Source organism: Silurus meridionalis, chromosome 20, assembly GCF_014805685.1.
Source record: "Silurus meridionalis isolate SWU-2019-XX chromosome 20, ASM1480568v1, whole genome shotgun sequence".
In the NCBI taxonomy this organism is placed as follows: Eukaryota; Metazoa; Chordata; class Actinopteri; order Siluriformes; family Siluridae; genus Silurus; species Silurus meridionalis.
The window spans coordinates 9,422,493-9,449,758 of record NC_060903.1 but is presented as its reverse complement, the minus strand read 5'-3'; the positions used below and the strand labels follow the sequence as shown (position 1 = coordinate 9,449,758).

General features: G+C 34.9%; 1 protein-coding gene across 2 annotated transcripts; it reads right to left on the bottom strand.

Moving 5' to 3' along the window:
• Positions 1-15,890: 15,890 nt before the first annotated feature.
• gbp2 (guanylate binding protein 2) lies at positions 15,891-27,110 on the bottom strand. 2 transcript variants are annotated; one of them, XM_046876740.1, is made up of 12 exons: positions 27,015-27,110; positions 25,787-25,914; positions 23,509-23,705; positions 21,648-21,775; positions 21,254-21,363; positions 20,983-21,176; positions 19,054-19,296; positions 18,669-18,946; positions 18,328-18,540; positions 18,081-18,183; positions 17,156-17,349; positions 15,891-16,502 (listed from the first exon to the last, which is right to left on the bottom strand). In XM_046876740.1, the coding sequence occupies exons 3-12, from the start codon at positions 23,693-23,695 to the stop codon at positions 16,281-16,283; spliced, it is 1,872 nt and encodes a 623-aa protein (XP_046732696.1). In that variant the 5' UTR covers positions 23,696-23,705; positions 25,787-25,914; positions 27,015-27,110; the 3' UTR covers positions 15,891-16,280. The 2 variants fall into 2 exon arrangements, with proteins under 2 accessions (XP_046732696.1, XP_046732697.1); XM_046876741.1 differs by lacking the exon at positions 25,787-25,914 and having other exon boundaries at positions 27,015-27,091.
• Positions 27,111-27,266: the final 156 nt, after the last annotated feature.

The window sequence follows — 27,266 nt, the reverse complement described above, 5'->3', positions numbered from 1 at the left end:
GCAATCACTGTTCACAATTCAGAATCAGTTCAGAATTATTCTGGTTTTGTTCTTTCTCTTTGTGCCACGATAGTTCAAATGGGATTTCAAATATGCTCTGCCTATTAACATTACTAGTTCTCATGAAAAGATGAATTGAATTTAAAAGCAAGCAAGCCATTATGAGTTCCCAAAGCATTTTAAGATAGACACATATATAAAACAGATAGAAAAAGGATATCCATCCTGGATGAGGCATTCAATACTTTTTCCATGTTTTATGTGATATAGCAAACAACATATAGTAAAAATAAAATTATTTTAGGAATATGTAACCTGGTTGCAAAATTGTAAACATCCTTTTATTATGGGCATGTGACACTACTTAGTATTAACCACATTTAAACTTATGTTTAAGAGTAATGATCATATACTGTAGCTGTCCTGAATAAAGTAGATCTTATTTATCCCAAATAAATTCTTTACATGTGACAAAATAACATCTCTTGTATGATTAACGTCTGGGCTATGAAGTAGAGTGGCGAAACCTTTCTCATAAAAAACACTTCAAACATTCACTACAAAATAATTTCTGACAAGAATAAAAAACATAGTTATAGAAGTGTATTTTGCAGAATACTAGCAGGCCTCTGTTATAAAATTGTAGATCTTCCAGCATATTAACAAAGTAAGTCAACAAAAGAATGGTTTCAGAAGAAAAAAATATATTGTAATGGACAAGACAGACCCCCGATTTAAATCCTTTTGAAAATCTGTTGAGTTACTTTGATAATCCTGTGCACAGGAGATCTCTATGCTATAGATCTGGACCATTTTTTTGGCAAGTTCCTTTTTCTTTCCTAAAATGCTTTAATTGGTTCTGTTGTTGCTATTGTGGATGCTATTTTATTTTACAATGATAAAGATCTAGAATGATTGATTTTGCTTTTATTGATTTCTACACTAAGAAAATCTGCAATTTTAACAGAGGATAAAATAAGTTTTTTGGTTGCTGAATTTCTTTTAATAATGATAAGTTCTTGCAAGCACGACTGATTGGTCTGGCAAATCATTTTCAAGGTTAACTCCCACTCAGAAGTTCAAGAACACGTGCTACCACCAACACAATACACTGCAGAGAAAGTAAGGTTCTCATTCCTGTCAGAGTGTGAGCTAGAAGGATGTTAACGCCAAATCCATTAATGACGCATGTTTCATTCTAAGTAGGTACAGAGATGGGAATATACAGTGAGGCTTCCTTCAGTATCCCATTACAAAACAGAGTTCCATTATATTCTACTCCAAATCAATAACTTTGTGAATGTGTTAAAATTGCTCTGTGCTCTTTAGCAGATCAACAATGACCCAAGCCAAGGCATAGATCTTCTAATTAAATATTAAACAGGGATTTTGCAAGAGTCCATTTATACCATAGTGTGTGATTGCATATATTGTTTTCATATCTTGAAATAAATCTGTTTTTATAAACTATTCCCTTTTTCTCAGATGCCACCTTTTTGTCATATTATGTATGAGTATATGTGTATATGTTTGCACTTGTGTGTGAAGCTATGTGATGATGCTGCTTGCCTGTAGATCCTTTGCCTCTGTGCCCCCTCCTTTCCTGAGGAGTGGCTATAAATACCTCACAGTGATGATTCATCTACCAGACGTAATAATCTCCCCAGCCACACACACCCTTCTTTATGCACAATCAGACTCAGAGTAGTCCTTATTTAGGCATGCTTTACACTGTGTAGAGGTAAACACCTTGTTCAATAGAATCCATCAGTAGATGCAAATCATGTGCTTAAATTGGGTGTAAACATACTTTTCTTAATAAAGCTATTTCTGATTCTGATTCTGATTTTGATTCTAGTCAGGAGACCAGATAGATCTGCATTTGTATGGGTGTATTGACAATGGGAGCAATATTAAGAAATAATGGCCACCTATCCGGACTTATAATTACCATCTTTTCCATTGATAACAACTGAACAGTGCAAATACAATTTGTTTATTTGTCATCGCATTACTTAGGTCATTTGCAGATGTGGTCAGATGCATTCTGTTGGACGTTCTGTTGTCTGGAGGCCAAATTCTGGTGTGTCTCACTATGTGCATAGCATTTGACTGTGTGGGTGGATTGGTAGTTGTGGTAGATTTGGCAACCCTACTTCTGACGTAGAGTGATCACTACCGGTCATTGGAGACACATGAAAATGCCAAGTGTGAATGGTTATCAATCTCGGCTGGAGCGTTAAAAGCCATGTGTGTGCAGTTGCTATTGCCATTCAACAAAGTATGTCACAGGATTCTTGCTCCTTGCTGAAAATGTTAGAATGTCATTAGATGTAACCCACACAAATGATGTGATCTCATTAATACAATTTTGAAACAAATATTGAAAACAATCTCTAACATTTTTCAACATCATTATGAAATTATAGATTTTTTAAAATATGTTTTTTCAGTTTGTATAATGATATAAAGAACATTCCAGTGGCATTAGAGAATGGTTAGAAACGTCCATAAAATGCTTAAAAAAATTACTAGTGACATTTTAAGTGAACAATAATGGATCGTTCTACATGAGAGCCATTAGTTGAATAGATAATTGTTTTCTGGGGGTAATGTACAGGTCATGTGATCACTAGTTTTTCCAGAATTTGATGTGTAGCTATATGACGCCCCTACTCCATGCATTTAGAAGGAAAAGTGAAAATGGTAAAGTATATGCCTAATACACCATAACTTAATATTAATTAGAAATTTTCAATATTTAGAAATATATTTATATATATTTAGAAATATTCCTCAAAACACTCATCTAAAAATGTTCATGTGCCTTTTTTAATGGGTCAATCTGAAAATTTTCCAGATATGAAAATTTACATCTTAAATTAATGTGCCTGAATGTATTTTAAATTAATACAAATTTCTTTTAAATCCATATGCCATGTGGAATTAAAAGATTCGCCCCTTTGTGAGTAAGATCAGAGAAAGCTTAGCCAAAGATTTAACACTTAATTAATTAATTTAATTTAGTATCAGAATGCATTTATTGATAGAGTTGATCTTCCTGATCTGTAATCTTGTTACATTCTAATGCACAGCTTCGAATCACACAAATAGAATAAATAATCTCACAATCAGCTGCTCAGCTGTTCCATGGGCAGGTGTGTTTTATCCCTTCATGATTTTACTTACAGGTAAGTTCTAGAGTTGATTTCCAGTTTGAAATTAGTTCATTAACTGGTGCACTGATTCCTCTTTAGGGACACAAAACCCCCCAGAAAACAAATGAAGTGGATGACAAAAAAGTTATTTCCTCTTTAAAAGAAACTACTTCATAGCAGTTTCACAGATCAACAACATTGTAAATAAAGATGTCAATATATATATATATATATATATATATATATATATATATATATATATATATATATATATATATATATATATATATATTGTTTCTGCACATTTTTCATTTTTCAATTTGCCAATTTGCACAATCCTACAATTTGCACCTGCAAAATCTATCTAATTCTATCTATCTGCTAGTTAACCTCTATAGCCATCTATAGATATTTTGTCTATTTCCTATCCTATAAACAAATATATAGTATCAAATTGCAGCAGAATGATAGGAAGATACAAATATGAAGAAGAAAGAATTTGTATTTTGTTTATGTTCTCAATATAAAGGTGACAATGTCAACATTGTACTGAACTAATAAGAATTATAATTGAAATGAATCTTTCATGGCCTGAAGTATTTCACCTGGTCTAATAGTGTATGTCTTTGTCCCTATCCAACTTATTTAATGTACCAATTTTGGCCTTAAAACTGTGAACCTGGCAACCTTGTTGTGACTCACAGGGGGTGTGTATGAAGTCACAGCTGCTTATGTCAGTATCACTGTCTTTTTTCCTAAATCCTGTTGTTCTCAACACTGAGTCTCATTGTAGTATCTCAATGCATGTGTAAGGTTTATTTTACAGGAATGCAGAAATGTGTTGTACAGCGTTTGAGGGAGTCTAATAAAGCTGTTTCACATGGAGAGACAGACCATCATGTGCTGTGTGCATCAGTGGCTGTGTCCTATTCTCTAAAGTTGAAGCACAGAATAAGGCTAGCATGAAATCAACGCAGACTGATGATTGAAGTAAGAAGCTGGAGAACAGCACAGCAGAAGCACTGAGTGCTATACAGTCTGTTAACATTTGGTATGTTGGTTTAAAAATACTTTTATTCTATGCATTCATATCTTTTTTCTCATGAATGAATTTTTTTTTGTAATTTATATTTATACAGTACAAAGTCAAAAGACATTGTATGTACAAATCTGACTTGGATTTGTTTAATTTTTTAAATTACAGAACAAAGCCAGATACATGAAAAGGCATTTGATTGTCATCTTATTTAAGTACTGATGACAAAAACATGTATAAATACCCATTGGTCCAGCATCAGGCTTAGATTAAGGTGATGCACAGGTAAATGAGTCCCAGCACTGCAAAGCTTCCAGTGTTGGGTCTTCTAACAAAGCTCGTCACTCTTTTACGGCATTCGGCAGATACTCTTATCCAGAGTGACTTACAGCTGATCAGGGAAGATTTAAAGACCTAGCAGCTTGCAGTGGTGGGGTTTGAACTAGAGACCTTCTGATCCAAAGTCCAATGCCTTAACCACTGAGCTACCATTCATTCTGCTCCAGGAGTCCAACAAAATAGCTGACCCTGTGCTCTGTCCCCAACTTCTTACCAACCTAGGCTACTCGAAGAAATTAATATCCCTGTGCTGCACTGAATATGTGACAAATAAAGTCTGTTTCCATCAACATTAAGGCTCCAGGACATTAACCAGGTTTTGAACATTTGCGTAAGTTACTTATGCATTTAGGAACAGCGCAGTGAAGTGCTGTCATTGCTCATGATCTTATCAGGACTTTTTGAAATGCTACTATACTGTACAGTTCAAAATGTGAAAACAGGTGTAACACTCTTTACAGTGTTTACATTTACAGCTGCACACACACTGGTTATAGATGTGCAGCTTAATGCAAGTGTGTTGAAAGCAAATTATGACATTATGATCACACCAATTATTATTTTTACCACATTACCACAGGACTACATACTGACATTTATAGAAAAATGTATTACAGCATTTTGTCAAACAAGATATTGAGATATGTTCTGCTATTAAAGCAATAATTACCTTTTTTCGTTATTATCTTTTTGATGAATAAACCAGAAATTAATTTAAAGGAATAAAGATATTTATACAATCACCACTCATGAGACCAGGTGGCATGTTAGAATTCTCAACTAAAGAATTTAGATAACATTGTAATTTATTTTAGTCTATTTCCTTCTCACCTTTTAAATTAATTCCTGCTACCACCAACACTTGACATGTTCCTAAATTGTATTTAGAGGAGGGTTACAGTCAATATTATTGATTAATATCGATGTAAGCCAGTGTTTAGCAGGATGAAGCAGCACTACAGAGTGGCCTGTGAAGAACACAGCCGATTACTACTCCACAAATGTGCTGTAAATAGCGTTAAAATCAGTACAATAATGTGTATGTGGTGTGAATAAAGCATATCTATAGACAACGTGTGACAAAAAGGAGCCAAACAGTAATGTTCTGTGCCATTTAATTACATGAATCACAGATGTGTTGATTACTGCTTTCCTCCCACTTCTGTGTTTCAATATGTTCAAACATTGCTTTCAGGAGCCAGCAGAGTAATTTCCATGCCTCACATCACGGCTGATGTTGATGAAGGCCAAATGGTGTTAAACATGAATCACTGTTGATAAAACTAATTATATGGTATCAATTTTTCACCACCCAGCATTCTTTTCCTTCTGTATTTTCTTTTTTCTTTAATATCCATGCCATTGGTGCATCTTGATATTCTCACCAAAATGCATTTACTGTCAGCATGAAGCCTTCGTTACCATGGACACTGGGACTTGCTCAGAGGAGCATCTTGTATGATGGGTGAGAGTTGGGTACAGACTCACTCTGTCAACCAAGGTCACGCATGATGTGCAGATGTATTCAAATCACTGCATTTTATGGCATTTCTTATGAGATTTGATTTCATTTGAGATTTCTCGGTGTATAGATTTTATACACTATATATCCAGGATTTTTTATGCAAACAGCATGTGTGGAATATTTTGTAAATAAAATTCTTAGAAAAATTGTTTAAACACCGAAATGGTTAACTAAGAAAACTACCACAGAGTGGACAAAATCAAACAGATAAAAAGCTGCTACATGTCTGTCTTTCTACATTTTTATTACACAAACCCAAATCTTTGAGATTAAAATTGATTTAACTCTGAGACTAAGACTGGAACATCAGTATGTGAAGTTTGTAGAAAAAAAGTTCACATACTGATGTTCCAGTCTTAGTCTAATTTTTTCCCTCAATTATTCAGCACCGGGAACTCTCCATGTGCTTTTATTTCCAATTCTCAGGTTTCTTTAAATTTCATATAATGCAATTGAAAGAAGCCTGAGAATTGGGAGGAAAAGCACATGGAGAGTACCCGGTGCTGAATAATTGAGGACAGTGAGGTCCTGACTGACCACAGCCTGACTGTGCTGTGCCAACATATTGCATAGTTAGAGAAAAATGTTAATACAACACCAAAAGCAACATTGACAGTTTGAGATGTTTAAGACCACACTGAAGATTTGAGACTTTTTTGCTCATTCAAAATAGCGAATATCAGAGTTTAGAATTTTTTATTTTCAAAAGAATAAATTTAAATGTTCAATCATACACACGCCAGACAATCCTGCTCTATCTATGGCCGTGAAACAAACTGTTGCTTGTTTCCAACTGTTATCACCAGCTACCGATCATGCTTATTAAATAAAAAACAAACAAACAAACTAAAAAAAACCCAGCATAAACTGTCGAAATAAGGTGATGGGTCACAATGGGCTGCCAGTAAGTTTCTATGCATCTAGGGATAGATTTTATGAAAGTCTTTAAAGATGTACTGTATTAAAGAACAGCATTTTTTCTCAAATATATTTTAAAACTTAGTGTTGCAATGACAGTAAAGGGTGCTATCTCACACATTGCTCCAAATCTGTTTATTTGGGCTGATGTCTGCTGACTGTGTATATGTGGATATCATATGATTTCAAATCTTTTCATACTCAACAAACAATTCCGTAATCCCATGTCCCAGAGGATGAAGCATTTGTGGGGCATTTTTTTTTTTCTGGAAAAAACAGTTTAATACAGCATAAAAATGTTTCATCATAATACAAAGGTGATACATCAGAATAATCATCATATAATTCATCAGAATTTGTATTAATTTGCGGTGATCTTCAATGTACAGCAGAGATTATTTGATTATAAGTGTATTGTTATATTGCATTGTTTGATTGTGCTTAGTTTACTTATGCTACATTAATAAATCATTGTACATCTGGTAAATAAAAGATTCCGATTCTGTATTATTCGATATGTTGGCATATTCTGCCCTCTAGTGGCATTAAGAATGTAAGATTTATAAGGGTGGTGATTTTAAGGACTTGCAAACTTAAGCTGTATAAAAAAAAAATGTATAAAAAAACTATTACTGACCAATTCTTCATACTGTATATTCTATATACTCTACAACTACATACTGACCGTGAATTAACAAAACGGTTCACTTCATTATAATTAAAACTGACACACTGTAATATGAGGGGTCACATTGTGTAGATCAAATGTGTGCTGATAAAAGTGACATAAATTTTTTTATTGCAATAATAATAATAATAATAATAATAATAATAATAATAATAATAATAATAATAATAATAATAATATTATTATTATTATTATTATTATTATTATTATTGTCAAATGAATTACTTCTGAAAAATTACTTCCAAAACAGAAACTTTTAAAGTGTATGTAAAGAAGTAAGACAGATCATGGTAATTCAGGGCAAAACAATTTATACAACAATAACACATGTTACACAGTTCCCAAAAAACAATTGATTATAATTATTATGATATAGTAATGATACTAAATAATGCTCATTCAGCCACAAAAGCAAGCAAAAATTTGCATTTTCATTCTTGTCATTCAAATAGACTTGCTTATATACAGTGAGGAAAATAAGTATTTGAACACGCTGCTATTTTGCAAGTTCTCCCACTTAGAAATCATGAAGGGGTCTGAAATTGTCATTGTAGGTGCATGTCCACTGTGAGAGACATAATCTAAAAAAAAATCCAGAAATCACAATATATGATTTTTTAACTATTTATTTGTATGATACAGCTGCAAATAAGTATTTGAACACCTGAGAAAGTCAATGTTAATATTTGGTACAGTAGCCTTTGTTTGCAATTACAGAGGTCAAACGTTTCCTGTAGTTTTTCACCAGGTTTGCACACACTGCAGGAGGGATTTTGGCCCACTCCTCCACACAGATCTTCTCTAGATCAGTCAGGTTTCTGGCCTGTCGCTGAGAAACACGGAGTTTGAGCTCCCTCCAAAGATTCTCTATTGGGTTTAGGTCTGAGACTGGCTAGGCCATGCCAGAACCTTGATATGCTTCTTACAGAGCCACTCCTTGGTTATCCTGGCTGTGTGCTTCGGTCATTGTCATGTTGGAAGACCCAGCCTCGACCCATCTTCAGTGCTCTAACTGAGGGAAGGAGGTTGTTTCCCAAAATCTCACAATATATGGCCCAGGTCATCCTCTCCTTAATACAGTGCAGTCGCCTGTCCCATGTGCAGAAAACACCCCAAAGCATGATGCTACCACCCCATGCTTCACAGTAGGGATGGTGTTCTTGGATGGTACTCATCATTCTTCTTCCTCCAAACACGCTTAGTGGAATTATGACCCAAAAGTTCTATTTTGGTCTCATCTGACCACATGACTTTCTCTCATGACTCCTCTGGATCATCCAAATGGTCATTGGCAAAGTTAAGACGTGCCTGGACATGTGCTGGTTTAAGCAGGGTAACCTTCCGTGCCATGCATGATTTCAAACCATGACGCCTTAGTGTATTACCAACAGTAACCTTGGAAACGGTGGTCCCAGCTCTTTTCAGGTCATTGACCAGCTCCTCCTGTAGTTCTGGGCTGATTTCTCACCTTCCTTAGGATCATTGAGACCCCACGAGGTGAGATCTTGCATGAAGCCCCAGTCCGAGGGAGATTGACAGTCATGTTTAGCTTCTTCCATTTTCTAATGATTGCTCCAACAGTGGACCTTTTTCACCAAGCTGCTTGGCAATTTCCCGTAGCCCTTTCCAGCCTTGTGGAGGTGTACAATTTTGTCTCTAGTGTCTTTGGACAGCTCTTTGGTCTTGGCCATGTTAGTAGTTGGATTCTTACTGAATGTATGGGGTGGACAGGTGTCTTTATGCAGCTAACGACCTCAAACAGGTGCATCTAATTTAGGATAATAAATGTAGTGGAGGTGGACATTTTAAAGGCAGACTAACAGGTCTTTGAGGGTCAGAATTCTAGCTGATAGACAGGTGTTCAAATACTTATTTGCAGCTGTATCATACAAATAAATAGTTAAAAAAATCATATATTGTGATTTCTGGATTTTTTTTTTAGATTATGTCTCTCACAGTGGACATGCACCTACGATGACAATTTCAGACACCTCCATGATTTCTAAGTGGGAGAACTTGCAAAATAGCAGGGTGTTCAAATACTTATTTCCCTCACTGTATCTATTCTAGCTACTGTAGATTTTTGTTTTCTAAACATTACCCTTTGTAGTCCCAAAAAGTCTCTTTTTTTGTCTGTCATCTATGTTCTTTTAACTGCATTCCCTCCTTCTTACAGCTCTCCATATTTCACACTTTTTAATATATGGTTCTTTCAACTCATTGCTGTACAGGGCTCTCATCATGACTTTTCTGCTACTCCTTTTCTGTTATCACCTCACTTTGGTATAAGTCTCTAAGCAGGTGTGAAATGTCTTCTTTCTTGTAATGGTGTTCTCTTTTTCATCCTTAAGCAAATCACTTGCTTAATGCTTCTGCAGATCGAGCTGTCTGCCTATTTCTATCTGTCATTAAGGCCTTCTGCTAACAAAATAATTTTTTTAATGTAGGTTTTGCTGTAACACACGAGCACACAGTGCACATACACACTAAATACTGTATAGCAACAACCCTATCTATAGCAACATACATACAACAAATAAATGCATTGCAGTCTTCATTAGGACAAATCTATTGAAACTACTTAAAGAAGTGTGTGGAAGAAGGAGACAAATGACATCAAAATTTTATAAGATGAGCGACATTTCTTTCATCTTTCAGCATAATCAAGTTTGTTATTGTTTATTTTTAGTCTTAAATCTGATGTTAACACAACTGGGGTTGTGTATTGACATTATAGAAGTACAAGGTGGAATCCTTAAATTTTCATCAGCAAATAACAGAAGATTACACAGAAATAATTCAAATTAGAGACAATACAGGTAAACTAAGGAAAGGGTTTAGATTACAAATATATATATATATATATATATATATATATATATATATATATATATATATATATATATATATATATATATATATATATAGGTCTTTTTGAATCAATTTGGAATTTCTTTCGGCGAGCGCATTTATTTTTTAAAGGGTTTCTGAGAATGGTTGGTAGTTTTTGGTGGCACATTTAATTCTGAACAGATTATTATTGAACTCTAACTATTTCATCATTTTTTTATTGTTTTATTTATTTATTTTACCATCAAATAATTCATGATCTGACATAGGGTAGTATTACCTCGATAAAAGTCCATATGAAAGCTGCAGGATCAACGTTGTCTCATTGATATTTTAGCCAAGTTGGCTTATTCCCTGAAACCCTAATACTTTGTTCACATGAGGTAAAATGAGGCAAATCTTTATGTAAAACAAGCTAAAAAAAAAAAAAAGTGAATGTGTGTGTGTGTGTGTGTGTGTGTGTGTGTGTGTGTGTGTGTGTGTGTGTGTGTGTGTGCGTGTTTGTGTATGTGTTGTACCATGTTCTCTGACATTATTAAGGGAAATTAATTCAAAGCGATTATAATGGTCAGTCACATTAAATTATAATTAAGCAAATAGCAGAACAATGGCACTTTAGAGTGCATGTATGGTATTTGAATGCATTTTACCTACAGGCAGTAGCATTTCTTTTCTTTTTTTAACTTAAACCCATGTGTAAAAAACATAAGCAAAGCAGACAAAAATGTAAAGCCTATATTGGTTTGGTGAGTAGTATTAAATAATAGTTTGCTATAGTGAGTACTATTGTAAACACACACTTATAGGAAGGTATTTGGTAAATCTAAAGGTTACATCAATATTTATGCACTGAAATAATTTGTAGTCTTCGGCTTTACAGATCGTTGTAGGCTTTCCATTCAGATTATCAAAATCTCCTGTGTGTAATTCAGGCTTATTTGGAATAAAATAAAATAAAAACATTGTATGGAGCTGTGCAATTCTCTTGTATGCTTATAGGTTATTGAGCAAGTAATTATATCACACTTAAATTACAATGTTTATCATAATAATCTCTTCAGTTTCAGATTCAACTGCACTATTTTAAATGCACACTAACTTTACCTGATTACTTTGAAAACTCTATAGTTAAATTCAGAAAAGTAGTCTAAGCTGAGTACACGCATTGCAAATAAATATTTAGTACAAAATTTGGAAATACAAATGAATTCAAAGTCAATTTTACGGTTCTTTGTTACGCCCATTAGCTGTGATCATTAAGGTAAGTAATTCAATTATTTTACATACTGAATTAAATTGACCATATACAGTACAGCCAAAGCCAGTGTTGAAACAAAACTATGCAAAAGTGCAAAAGATAACACAATGCACAGCTTACTTATATAAATGTTACTCTTCTCAACCTGAATCAAAATGCCTGTAATATGAAAATGTGTTATGTTTCGAGATCGTTTGGAAAATCATAATCAACATTAATTGTTTGTGTCTCACATTTATTGCAAAAACTATTGAGGTTCATTACCTGACAACTGCCAGGACCATTCTTAAAATATATAATGGTTATAGTATATTCTGCAAAAATGCTGGATGACTTATTTTGTATTCTATTTGGTACTGATAATTTAATCGAGAATGGTAGAATGGTAGAATGTGTGTGCATTTTGTTCTTCACTTACTGTTGATGGCAGTTTTCATTTTGCAGTCAGTATCTCAAAATTCTTTCTTAGTTGTTAAAAAGTAATATAGTATCTACAGTAAGCAGCTGTCATAGCAAAATAATAATAAAACTTAATGTATATAACTCAATAATAATTAAAGTTTCATTTGTGCAAATGTAGAGCTCTCTGTCTGCAGAAACATTTTCACTTGCAAATGTGTATTAATTAGCTGTGAAAATAATCATACAAAAAGCTTTAAAGTCGGTAAAGGCAGGCTGGGTTCTAGTCCCATTTTTAAAACGACACACTTAAACTAAGAACTAGAGGATACTGAAATTAAAAATGAATACAAACAATATCAGCAAACTTGTTTTTTTATTACGCCTTCTTCCAGGTAGGTTCAATCCCTTGTATTTTTTATCCATGTTGCATGTTTTAGACATTAATTGTCTTTTTTTGCAGAGAGTGAGCTTTAATTTCCATATGTGTTTTTATCCAGTTTTACAAACTACAAGTTTGTTTGGTGTATCTGCTCCTGTTGCTCGAGACTTCTTCTATGTTAGCACGGCTAAAACCTGGCTAGAGGCTCAGAGCTACTGCAGAGAAAAACATACTGACTTGGCAACTGTAGACAACATGAGAGAGATGCAGTCATTGATAAAGCAGGTAGATTTTTTCTATACTGGTGATGTGTGGATTGGACTGAAAAAGGGAGAGGGGTCTCGTTGGGGCTGGTCTATGGGAAATTACACTGTTCAGCAGTACACTATGCTTCAGGGAACAAAGACATTGTTTATAAATGAATCTTGTGGAGCCATCAGTCCAGATGGATACTGGTATTCTCTTAACTGCATATCCTTACAGCAATTTATCTGCTATGATGGTGAGTTAAAATAGACTTTTTAAATAGCACACTATCTTTTTCAAAGTAGGTTTGCATGGTTTATAAAGTAACTTAAGTCTTGTATTTCAAGGTCTACGTGTTAAAACAGAGTGGGCAAATTATTTGGCATAAACATGCATAAACATGTCATTATTACAACAAAAAAAAGTATATATATCTTAATATACTTAGGTAGGTTTCCAAGTTAATACTGTGGCATTTTTTTAAAATAACAGAGTTTTAATACAACATTAAAAAAAATAAAAAAAAGTGTTGGCTACATCATGAATTACTTATAATTACATGACAAGTTTAATAAAATGAAATTTTAGTGGAATTACATAACGATAAAATGTTTGTTTTACTGTTTACAGTGTTAGTGATCAATTAACTGATTCTTTGTTTGCTTTGCCATAAATTGTGGCATATTGGATTTCAAGCCACCTTGTACATCCTTTTTGGAATGCTGGCTTGTGCTTGGTCTCAAATTTACTTCATTGCAATTTATTTTTAAAACCAAATATCACAGATTACACGTTACAGAATTATGTATTTACTTGATGTTGCTCTGTGCCTGTGTCTGTATGTGGGCAGACTACAACCAGGAGTTCTATTCGGTACCATACAAATTAATTTGGAGAGAAGCTCAGGATTATTGCAGATATTGGTACACTGACTTGGCGGGCATCCACAGTGCATCTGAACAGCAAGCGGTCCTTAGCCTTGTCCCCAGAGATTACCTGTGGATCGGCTTGTTTAAAGATGACTGGAGATGGTCAGATGAGACCACTTCCTTTTTCCGATACTGGGGAAAAGGAAAACCACTTAGCCTGTTTAACATCTCAAATTGCGTTGTCATGCAGATGAATGATAACGGGATGTGGGATGATTCACTCTGTGACAGAAAGTTGCCATTTGTGTGTTACAAAGGTCAGTTGTGTGTTTTGCTACTATTAAGAGAAAAGTGTATTTTCTGTGCACTTGGATATAAATGTCCACTGCCACTTGAATAGAACCGTCATTGTCAGTATAAATGTTTTGCATGTGTTAACAATAAATGTTGTAGAGTATCATATCTATCATGCCTCACCTTAATTCGAATTATTCATTGTTTTTTTTATGACTTTACAGTTACTACACCTAAGAAAATACAAATAGTAAAACTTAAGGTGAGAACACAAAAAATGACAGATTTGAATGACGCATCCATGAAAGCAAACATTTTAAAGATGGTGAGTTACAATGCACCCCACTTTTATTTATCTATTTTCCCTCTCAGTTATACAGTAAGAGCCTAGAGAATAGAGTATTGTAGAGAAAAGTTCAGTTAGTGATTATATTACTAACACTGTAATTACACAACCTTTGTGTATTGTCTGCAAGACTGTAGAATAGAATGTGTAACAATATGCATTTATAATTCCTGTATTTATTAGAATTATGTCCTTTAAGAAGTTGGTAAGCAAGTTGCTGTACACTACATACCCTGATCAAAATGGTTTGAAATGTCAAATGATGTTTTGTAATACATAATGTAAGACTTGATTGTATTTTCCTTGTAGTTTGAAGGAAAGTTGGAAAAAAAGAAAATGATCAATTACACCCTTAGCTGGAGAGAGAATGATGGAGTCGTCTTCCATCCAGAATCCGATAACACACAGCAGAAGAATATATCTGATGAGCTATAGATAATTTTATCATGTATCTGACTCATTGCTGTTTAATATTGTATGCTTTTCTTGCAGTTTTAGTTTTTCCATATTTACTTGTAGCTTATAGAGTTCTAAGGACATGTGAGTGCATTTGGCTACAGGAAACATTCAGTTTTGCACTGAAAGAACGCAATTTATTTGCAGGTATAATATATATTTTTTTTACAATACATAATTATCATATTCTATACATTCTGTAGATTTATTAATTCATTTATATCGCTTTTAATAATATACCTTGTCCCAAAGCAGATTTACTGTGATAAAGAGGTTATGAAACCAGGGAAAAGTTTAATAATGCACACAAGCTGTAATTAATAGTTTCGTATTGGAATTACATTGAAAATGTGTAATTTAATGTATTTGTAAATTGTGTTTCCTGTCGTCTAGTATGATTTATAACTTATTATTATAACTTATTTTATTTAATATATTGCGTATTGTTAATGTACTTTTTCGGTGATTTCCTAAAACTAAAAAAACTAAAAAAAAAAGTAAGAAGATAGTCGACATATGAATGTTTCATTTTGCATAATAATAAAATAATGCAAATGGGGGAATTGTTTTTGTTGTATACATATTGAATATTAGTAAGTACATTTATTAACTATAGTAATATGAGAATTCAGACAATCAATAAAGGCATTTATTTTGTAACTGACAAAAAGCCTGAATCATTATCATAAAATTTGTGCCTTCATGATTATGAATCAAGGTAATCTGAATGGAAAATCTGTAATGAATTTAGTAAAGTTAATAAAATGTACTTTAGTACCCAACATTAATTCAAATTACCATCAGACCAGATCACAGTAAACCAGAATACCAGAAGTAGAGTAAATAAAGTGTAAATAGAGTATAAAGAAATAGTATAAATTAATTGGAAATGAATTAATAAGAAAAAAAGGTATATCAATATGTCAACAGTAAAATGGCTCTTGGTCAATAAAAACCGTGGATTAAAGGAAAAGACATGAGGACAGAAAGATTTTAACAATGTTGTGTGTCCAGAGTATCGTAAGAATTGTTAGTAAGAATAATTACTTATTTATGATAATTATTCTTATACTTTTTCTCCATTTCCCAGAACAAGATCTTAGGAATAGATTAGGCTGAAAAATAATTTAGAAATAAAACTGGAATTTATTTTGTAAATAGTAAACAAGCACTGCATAAAAAAAGAGTTACAAATATGCTCAGCAACCTAACAATTAACAATCAAGTATTTTGGGCAGATTTGAAGCACCCATATGATGGGATGATAATATATACTGCTGGACAATAAATGAGCCAAGCTCAAAAAAGCTAAAAATGAGTAAGAATTGAACAAACACACATCTGAGAGCTCTTGTGCCACTATATTCACGATTACTTTTGCCACTTTGATCTGTTTGTCTAAACAGACCACAAAAAAAAGCTAAAGTAAAAAAAAGCTGCAAACAAATTTTCCTAGTTTAAAATTGGACAGCAAATAATCAGAATTGTGTGCAGCACAGTGTTAAAAAAATAATTATTAAATATATCGTGAAAGAAAAGATATGCCAAAACCAGCAGCTTTTGGGATGAAGCCAGGAAGGAACAGACTTGCTGCAATGCCTACACCATCTACTATCTTACTGAGTGTAGACCGATTTGACTCGTCCTCGCTCTTCATCTCTTCTTTCAGACTTTCAATCTCTTTATTCATTTGATCCGCTCTCTCTGCAAATTCTTTTTCTAACAGAGCCTTTTGTTCCTGTAACACACATGCACACACAAAGAAATCTGAATAAACACATACATTATTGATTTAATTATTTATATTTTCTATTCCTCAAAAAATGTGGCCATTTACTTTATTCACGATTCTTCTGTGGTTTACTCCTACATATCTGCTTGTGCTTTTTTTGATTATACCTATCCTTGCCCAAGGTGATTCAACTGAAGGCATGGCTGGTGATTCAGTAAACTCCCTGCTAAATCTCAATGAATCTGCATCCATGATCTTTGGAGAGGCAGATGACAAACCACTTCTCATTCAGCACAATCTTAACTGAACAGTGCCCCACTGAGGACATTTTGTTGACTACACTGAAGCCACTTTATAAAAATCCAAACATTCCCTATTTAAAAACCCCATTTCACCTGTTTTCTAATTAACTAGCACTTACTTTCACTACATTTTTATATTTTCAACCGACATACATTTTGTTTTATATTTATGAATGCCTTTTTATTTTCATTCAACTTTGCTCTGTCAACTTTTTGTTTGTGATAAAGAACCTAGTGTAGAAAATAAAAAACAAACAAACAACAGAACTATTAAGGTTTGCAATGAAAATTAAAATTTTAAGAAAAAGAGGCAGTTAAAGTTGTATTCTGATAATGCTGATGTCTATTATAACTTACTTTTACTTTAGCGTTTAGCACTCGTTCGTTGTCTTCCTTTGCCCTCTCCCTTTCTTTCTCCAAGCGTTCCAGCAGCTGGTTCATGTGCTGTTCATAGGTATTCTGCTGGTCCTTTAAAGCCTGCTCCTGAAGTTCCTTCATTTCCTGTAATGATTTGTTCTTCTGCTCCAAAATCTCCCTTCGCAATCTCTCCACTGAGAAGCACATAAACAAATATGTACATAAACACTATATTAGTTATAGTTCTATATATTAGTATGTTAGAATGGACATCTATCTGATATCACTGAATATCTGTTTATCATACATTCAGTAATCTGAAAAACAATTATTTTACCGAACAAACACTGATAAAATAATAATAATAATTGTAACTGTAAAGTAAAAACGTTTGCCAAAAAGAATTCAGAAGAGACTGGTATTTGACCACAAACAATAGTGGAACTCTCTGACCGAAGCAGAAAAAATATACATGAACAAATGGACGGCAGGGTGTCAATATGACATGAACCAAATCTGATAAGGATTGGACAAAACTAGGATGAGTAGCAATAATGACGGTTAGATATAAGAATTTTTGCATATTATTGTAACTGGCATATGCTGCAAAGAGTCAATCGCTACATTCTTTTGTGCACAAGATATATCCAAAATTTGGTGTTGATTGCTAAATTGGTGTTGTAGGAGAAATTGCAAAGAAAAGCACTAATTAAATGAATCTAAATGGGCAAATATATACAAAGTAATATAAAACTTATATTAGCAGCAGTGGCAGCACTTGGACCAAATGAAACCCTAGTGGGCCAAATTTTGTGCTATAAGTCTGGTTTAGACCTGTTTAGTGTGTGTATTTTTTGCACTAAAACGTGCAGTCAGCATAATCACAACATGAGGCATGTGTTTGTGTGTGTGTGTGTGTTTGTACCCTCTTTGTTTTGCTCTGCATCTGTGAGGCACTGATCAGCTAAAAGAATATTCTCCCCAAACTTCTCCTTCTCATTCAGAAACTGGCTCAACACTTCCTCACTCTGTAAAACACACACACACACAACAACCCCCCACACACACACACACACACACACAGAGAGACTTTCCTCATGCATTGCTTAAATAATTATTCACATTTTTCTATTTTTGCTCAAATGAGAAAGAGACTGTATTAGAAGTCATACCATCATCTGTTTGTGTGTGCGTGCTTTGTATTCATTTGTTAAGCTCTGTAGTTGATCACGGTACTGTCTGTATCCTCCAGGGCGCATAAAGGAGCCGTCACCTATAGCCTCCTCCAGAGGAGTAAACACTCGTTTCAGCTCCAGCTTACAAGCATTCAAACATTCCTCACGATTCTGACCACACAGATCCTGATACACAACCTGAATCTCTTCCTTGAATAGGATAGTGTGTGAGAGAGAGAGAGTGAAAGAAAGAGGGGGGGGGGTGTTTACAGACTACTTTAACTGTTCTGTATGTATTTGTGTGTGTACTGCATGTATGCTTTATGTTTGTAAGGTACCATAAGCTTCAGCTGTGCTTTTTGCTCAGTGTCATTGAAGGAAGTCCTGATAAAAACATCAATAGCTGCTGTCTCTGCTTTTCTGTGGATGTCTGATAGCTCAGATGGGTCAAGTGGAAAGCACACTAACTCAAACAGCTGACTCTGGTAAGCCTGCAAGCCCTGTTCTACTGCCTGTTTATTCTGGATCTCAGCCAAAGTATTCACTGCATTTTCCAGACAAGGAATCTGGCCACTGCAAATTGCCTCCACATAAACCTCAGCCAGACTGCCCAGAGCTGACAAAACAAACAAAACATACTCACATTTTAGAAACAAACATTCACAACATAACAAAAAAATGTGCTTTTTATACAGATTGCTGTTAGAATTGGTGTTTACTGACCACTGCCACTGAGCACCCGGCCTCCTGTTAAGGTTTTTGGTTTGGTATTTCTAAACACATAGCTGCAGAACTCCTCAGCACGAAGCAGAAATCGTTCGTCAAGATCTGTGTCGGACAACTCCTCCATCCTTGACAGTTCACTATCTCCAGCTGGCCGTGGGAATACAAAACATCGCCGTTCTGCGAAAAAGTGACGCAAACACCGCCTGGGCAGGTTGAACTTCTCAACTTTTGATGAATTACCTAGAAATTGAAAAAGGTTTAAAATTAATTTGTACATTAAGGTATACATTATACAAAGGTGTAGACATGTTCAAAAAATCTGCTTCTTCCATTCATTTTAACATCTAAGTTAGCATGAGGTAGTTTTAATCACAAACATTTTGGAAAGAAAAAAATGTGTCATTTTCTGTCCCCTAAGAGTAAAGCACCTTGGATTTAGTCAATACTAATATTAGTAGGGTTTAGAAATACTAAATATAAATATTCAATAGATCACTTTATTCATCCCATGGAAAAATATACTTTTTAGTTAGATAAAACAGCATAGAATTAACATAAACATAAAAAGCTTAACTGCAATGTAGACCGTTGCTATTTATGTTTTAAAATCTGATTATTTATGTACAGTATTTGTAACAACATTTGATGATTTTGCTCACAAAACTGACAAACATTTCAATTATTATGTCTGTTCATCATTAGTGAATGCCGAAATGTAAATAGTTAGATTTAAAGGTAAATTTTTTGGCCAGTTGGTACAAATCCTTTTCTCCTTCCTTAGTGTCCAACTTCAAATACAGCTCCTCATATTCCTTTGCCTTTGCTTTTGCCACATCCCTCTTTACCTGCTGCCGTATCTCCTTGTACTCCAGCCTACTTTTCTCATCTCTCTGCTGATCCCAATTCTCTTTCTCCTTATGCTCTCCTGCACTTCCTCATTCCACCACCATGTCTCTTTGTCTTCCTATCTATTTCCAGATGTCACACAAAGTACCTTTCTAGCTGTCTCCCTTATCAATTTTGCAGTAGTTGCCCAATCATCTAGCACCTCTTCACCACCACCAAGTACCTGTCTGACCTCTTCCCTGAATTTCACACTACAGTCTTCCTCCTTTAGTTTCCACCATCTTATTCTTCTTTCGGTTATCAATCTCCTCTTCTTCTTTACTTCCAAAGTCATCCTACAGACCCCCATCTGATGTTGTCTAGCTACACTGTCCCCTGTCAACACCTTACAGTCTCCAATCTTCTTCAGGTTGCATCTACTGCATAAAATGTTGTCCACCTGTATGCACCTTCCTCCACTCTTATACGTCCCCCTATGCTCCTCCTTCTTATTAAAATGTGTTTTCAAAACTGCTTTTTCCATCCTTTTAGCAACATCTACCACCATCTGCCCTTCCACATTCCTCTCCTTAAGGCCATACCTACCCATCACCTCCTCATCACCTCTGTTCCCTTCACCTACATGCCCATTAAAGTCTGTCCCGATCACCAATCATTCATTCCTAGGTACAACTTCTACCACTTTATCTAACTCACGCCAGAATTTTTTCTTCTTCTCCATCTCACAACCCACTTGAGGAGCATAAGCACCGATGACATTTATCATCACCCCTTCAACTTCCAGCTTCACGTTTATCACCCTATCAGAAACTTTCTTCAACTCCACTACACTCTTACTGTACTCTTCCTTCAGGATCACTCCTACACCATTTCTCTTTCCATCCACACCATAATAAAACACTTGAAACCCACTGCCAATGTTCGTGGCCTTACTTCATTTCTCCTACACATCTCCTTTCCTTGCTCCAAAATAAGGTAAATAAATTACCTACATAAAATTATAGCAGGTCAATATCTTATCCTTTAGAAATGACTATTGATTCAAAGATGTTTGAAACCATAGCACCTATCTTTGCTCACCAGCTTTAAGCTCCAAAGCACCTTCCAGATATTCATCAGCTGTGATGGCCCTGCCTTCCTTCTCCAGCCTTAGTGTGAAGTCTCGTACAGTCCAGATGAAGGAAGGAAAAACTCGCATAAATTCTGCTGAGTCATCATGGTCCCTACTTTTCGTTGCTTTTACTCTAATGTTCTCAGTCAGTTCTGTCACATAGCTGCAGGGTGCATTGCTCAAGAAAACGGCATTATCGTGTGATTGTGTACTGTATGCGTGGTATTCACTAAAGGATACTGTAGCTTTTCAAGTGCATTGTTGTCAATAACTCCCAGACTGTTGTAGACCAGAGTGCTACTGAGCAGGACAGCCAGGCAGAAGATCCATGTGTCATGCTTTTCATCACCCTAAAAAGTAATTTTAAAGGTTATTGGTGTGCTTTAATTATTTTGTCACAGCTCATCAAACTCTATAAATCTGGTTCTTTTTCTTCAACCATCAGTAGATCCAATCATTCTATATACTGCATATATACATATATATTTACACAGATATATTTGAATATACAGGATTACCATTTATGTGTAAAAACTCATACGAAAAACTCATAAATCCAGTTTTAAAAATGAGGCCCAGTCTTGTCACAGCGGATGGTGGTGGTATTGTTGTGCAATTAAGATGATAAACATACCTTGTGCACATCCCCGAGTCCCTCAGTGTCCAGTAGCACAAGAGTATGTCCTTGTTTAATGGGGTGTGGAACACACCACATCCAGATGCCTTTAGTTTTTGACTCTATAGTGCTGCCCAGAGCAAAGCCTAAAATGATCACAGAAATATTTCACACACAATAATTACAAGAATTTCCATTTTTATTACAAATCCAATGAGGGGAATTTCTGCAATCAGAAATGCCTTGTTAATGAACAATCAGAAAAAAATGACTATGCTGGTTTGGGCTGACAGGAAGTATATGGCTTGTGTAGTGTGGTTGTTGAAATTTCTGTTCATTCAGCCACAAGGGTATCAGTAATGTCAGGTACTGATGTAGGGTGAGGAGCCCTGGGGTACAGTAGTTCCAATTTATCCCAAAGGTGTTCAATAAGGTTCTATAGTATGTACATGGAGCTGGCGTTGTGCACTGGGGCATTATCATGGTGAAACAAGCTTGGGACTCCTAGTTCCAATAAAGGGACCACAACCAAAGGCATCCTATACCATTGTGTGAACTTTATGGTAACAGTTTGGAATATAACAACATTTGGGGTAAAAAAGTCAGGTTCCAATACTTTTCCCACTCTTTCACAATTTGAGCATGAAGAATCCTGGCATTGGCATCTTGGAATATGCCAACGCGATCATAGAAGAAAAAAAATCTATCGATGGATAAACCTGGCCATGGCCATTAGTTAGTCAGCTAACCTCAATTTGTGGCTAAACATAACATTGCTAAAACTAGACCTGACCAAATAAAGCAACATTCATTCAAAAAACTGGCTACACAAGCTTGTACAATAGACACTATTCAGAATAGGTGCATCACTTTATCTTCAGTAATGTCTTCTTATCCTAATATACCAATTACTTTGAAACAGTGTAAATCTGTACTAATCAGACCACATGGTCTTTTACCATTGCTCCAGAGTCCAACCCTTATGGCCCCTATATATTTTTTTTCCTGATTAGACTCACTGATAAGTGGTTTCTAAACACATCTGTTTAGTCCCAAACCCTTTAGTTTTTTTTACACTGTTAGAGTGGAAATGCTCTTGCGTTCATTATTAAACAGTTGTTCATTGTGAGTTGTACAGTTTATACAACTTATAGTAAGAAGCATCGATTGCATTTTACTTCAGCAAAATTTTTATCAAATAAACTCCAAACAATGACTTTGCTATATGCTTTCAGTATCCTACTTTGTTCTCTGCCCCTGACAGTGTATTATTTGTATTATTTAATAGAGACACTTGTTGTTGTGTCTCTTGGTCCCATTTTCAGTTTAAAAACAAGCGCTGAGCTATTTAAACTTGATTTCTAATCTCTTTATCACACCTGTTAGCTAATGTGCACCTAATTTTTACATCAAAACAGCAAAATAATGTGATTTTTCTTTCACACAAACCCAATTGTCATAGAACAAATTAGAAAGAGATCCTAGATAAATAAAAAAACATTATTACATTTTCCCAAAGTGATTGGCAGGCACAAGGAGCAAGGAAAAAAAAGCTCCTCTTTTAATCTAAATTGTAGTCCATAATTCACTTATTACAGAATTCAAGATTTACTCACACAGGACAAAGGCTAAACATGCAACATATTAGGACCAAACCTGGTATCCTGTAGTTGTTTTTTATTTTTTATTTATTAATTTTTTTTTTACACTGTTTGGAATTTACTTAGCGTTGCAGAAACTGCTAAAACAGTCACTGCACAAGTTTTCTGGCAACTTTCTGTTAATGTAAACACAAGGTTATAAAAAGAAGTATGTGAACATTTTAGGGTAAATTATCCTGTCAGATGTATTATTCTATAATTCACATTTTAATTCTTACCGGTTTGTTGTCCTGCTAGGCGGTTCATGAGGTAAGACTTTCCTGTGCGGTAAAGTCCCACCACAGACACTACAATAACTGGTTGAGTGATCCCCTCCAGTATCTCTTTAGATTCCTTTACAATACATAGGCGTCCTTCAGAATCGCTGCTAATGAGGCATACTGGCCCTTCCATGGCTTTGGACATCTGAACCTCACTGCAAAACAACACATGAAAATAATTTTTGATTCCAATACAACACCAATCTACCAAAAGTGCTCCAAGGAAGGAAAAGTGTGAAAATATAGAGTCATGGTCAAATATGTAAAATATATAAATGTACAAAAACATATAATACACATAAATGTTTTTTTAAATAATATAACAAATAATATAAACCATATGAACTTATATGTGAATTAATGATAAATAAAATTGCAGTTGATAAATTTTAATACTGCACATGAATTGCCCTGAAGGATACAGTGGAAATGGTGTCTGCACCCATGAAGCCAGTTTGGCTACATACCTCTTCATTGTCACACCCATTGCTGCATATTTCTGGAAAAACATAGTTGCTATATAATAATCTAGGCCAGGGGTCACCAACCTTTTTGGAACTGAGAGTTACTTCTTGGGTACCGATTAATGTGCTACCAGTTTGATACACACTTCTAAAATAACAAATTTGCTCAATTTAACTTTAATTATGTGTTATTATTAATAATTAATTATATTCATCTATATCTAGTCATCTATATTTTAATATTGTCATTTTTAAATTCACACCAATGCAAGTGTGATTTTGTCAGGGAACCACCAGCCACACCTCCCTCCAAGGCTCTAACTCTCTCTCTCAGCCTCGCCCTGCTCTAATCACCTACACCTGTTCCCATTACCGTTCCCCTTTATAAGCTCCCGATTTCACCTCACTCACTGTCGTATCTACTTGTTGCCATGAGAGATCTACCGGACCTCCATGCTCCATGCTCCAGAGGAAGCGCTCAAGATAGGTTTGCCTTTAACGGTACACATTGCCGATCATCCCTTGACTACCTGCATTACAAATTATACCCGCATTAGGGATTATACCCGCTCTCCAGTTCATACTTCTCCTCGACTCTGCCTTGTATATGTTCAGACTAAATAAAGGAAAGTTGTTTAGCCATACTCCGGTTTCCGACCTTGGTCTATTTGTGACAGATTTAAAAAAGAATAGCAACAACAAAAATTAGCACCACTTACCAGTGAGCTGCATCTATAGTGAACTATTTTTTAGAAAAAGCCCGCGGGCGACTCATGTGGTCCTTGCGACCTGGATGAAAGTTGTTCTAGGCTTTTCTGATCAAATCCTATGTGCATTCATTTTTAATACAGCAATTTTTACACTGGCTTAAATGCTATTTTTAAATGCTATTCTAAGATGGATCAGGTCAAGACTGTGTATTTAATAGTGAAAGTACAAACAACAATAACAAATTCCTCAAAAGAAATTGAAATGTATAATTATAGCTAAAATGATTACTGTAAAAATGTTTTTAATTAACTGTAAATAAATTAACTATCAATTAACTGTTATAAGTAATGTCTGCCGTCATGACTCCTCCTTGGGCACTCTTGGCAGCAGATAACATTACACAGTTGTATGTTAGGATCCTTGCTAAAAGATTTATGTCATTCTTATCCTTGGTGTCTGATTGCTTTACATATAATCAACTGCTCTAATAATATTTCTTACAACTTCAAATTGCACACTGAGAGAATTGTCCTGGTCATCAAGGTCCAGGCTCCTTCTCCTTTCTTTCTTCCTTTCAAAGTCGAGAAGTTGAGTACAAATCAGGACAAAATTATAACTAATATAGTTGTGGAGGCATTAATGAGCTGTGTTTTTCTTTTTTTAAAGAAGTAGAAGATTAAGAACCAAGCATGAACTTTTGAGTTGGCACAAGTGAGTCCAAGTGATTCTGCCTATTGATTGTAGACATCTTAGTATACAAGCTGGTGGGGCCAAAGATGGACAAAACATTTTATAAATAGATTTGGAGACACGTTCATTTCACGAACGTCAAGAGATTCCTTGAGTGACGTACTAGTAATTCCTAGCTCTCTGATTGGACAGGAGGCGGGTTTTACTCACTACTCACTCACTGTAATCTCATATTTGCCCCGGAGCCGGTTAACAGCACAGAGAGTCAGTTGCCACGGTGATGTACCCAGAAAGTGGAAAAGTTACCTCGCTAACAATACAGTCCTGAACCATCATGTAACACACGAGATAAACCAGATGTAGTAACTCACATATGATTGCAGGGCAGTTGGGATCATTCACAGCCAGACCCGGGTTCAGACTTCAGGGTTCAGTGTTTCCGCTCTCTCTATCTGACTCTGATCTCGCTAGGTGCAATGTGTGCGGGGCGGAAGTGAAACTATGGAAAACCAAAAAGGTCATAAAGGAAACAAAATTTCTACAAAATAAAAAAAGCCCCATTAAGGTGTTTATAATGCGTCTCTAATCCTTTTAGATGACCAAAACATTTATTTATGTAACTAATGTGTATGATACTGTTTAAGGTTGAATATTGTGGCGAGGAACAGAAAGAATTAGAATCAGAAAGAGTTTTACTGCCAAGTATGTTTGTGTTTATACTACACCAGTGCATCAGTGTTTACATGTACAGTATTTATTACAGTATTATAGCGACAATTCATTTGCACTAATAAACATCTGTACTGGTCGGTGTAGCAGTGCCACTGTGCCTATTGTCTGTTTTACTACTACTACTACTTTTATTAAACTAAATCTAGAACTGACCTGCTGGCAGCAGCATGTGTAGATAGACATCCTGTGATGTTTATTAATATAACAACATGGTTACAATTCATTTTTTCTTATGCAGTTCATAATGTGAAAATAATAATTTTCATTTTCTTGAGAATAAATAGAAAACACTTTGGTCAGTAATTAAGGCTGATTCGATTTTTGCAAATAGTAGTAGCCCTGCAGTTTTTTTTATATTCACTAGTGCTCATGGTTTCACTGCTGCCTTGCCTGCCAGTCTATTAATGTGTGGCAAAGTGAAGCTTGATTTATTATAATTATTTTTTATTATTATTATTTTTTTGGGCTTGTAGTGTGTGCGTGGAATAGTCATATTTAATGTCCTTTTTATTTATTTGTCCTTATTGATCTTTGCTAGATTTAGTAACTTGCAGTATATATCCTGCAGACGCGACATGCATCCTTGAAATAAATGTTTGGTTGAATAATCGTATCCTGGTGTATATAGGAGTCACGCAAATGAACACAGTAATTACAGTATATCACTAATCCATAATGCATGAATGGAAACTAATTTACTCTTCGGAACAATCTGAATGTATTTGAAATGATAACATCGTTATATATATATATATATATATATATATATATATATATATATATATATATATATATATATATATATGTGTGTGTGTGTGTGTGTGTGTGTGTGTGTGTGCTATTATTACTTATAAATCAATCGCTTACCTCGGCAAATGTAGCAGTCGATGCAGCGCTTTTTGTTTGGTGAAAGAGTCTGTGTGCAAACCAACTGAGCTCCGTGCCCCTTAATATAGATAGCGGTCTCAAAGCGAAAGTGAAAGTAACGTGCTCGCTTAGTTACGATTGGTTGAGGTTTATTATAAATAATAAAATGTCTATCAGTAAAAAGCATGCGGTATATTATTTACGGAAAGCTTCTCAAAGCGTGAATACTTTTTCTCACCTAGATGTTGAAGC

Coding starts and splice junctions, on each gene's coding strand:
- gbp2 (XM_046876740.1), bottom strand. CDS start 23,695: ATGTCCAAAGCCATGGAAGGGCCAGTATGCCTCATTAGCAGCGATTCT. Junction 18,947..19,053: donor CCGGGTGCTCAGTGGCAGTG/GTCAGTAAACAC, acceptor TTGTTTTGTCAG/CTCTGGGCAGTCTGGCTGAG. Junction 18,541..18,668: donor AAGCACAGCTGAAGCTTATG/GTACCTTACAAA, acceptor ATCCTATTCAAG/GAAGAGATTCAGGTTGTGTA.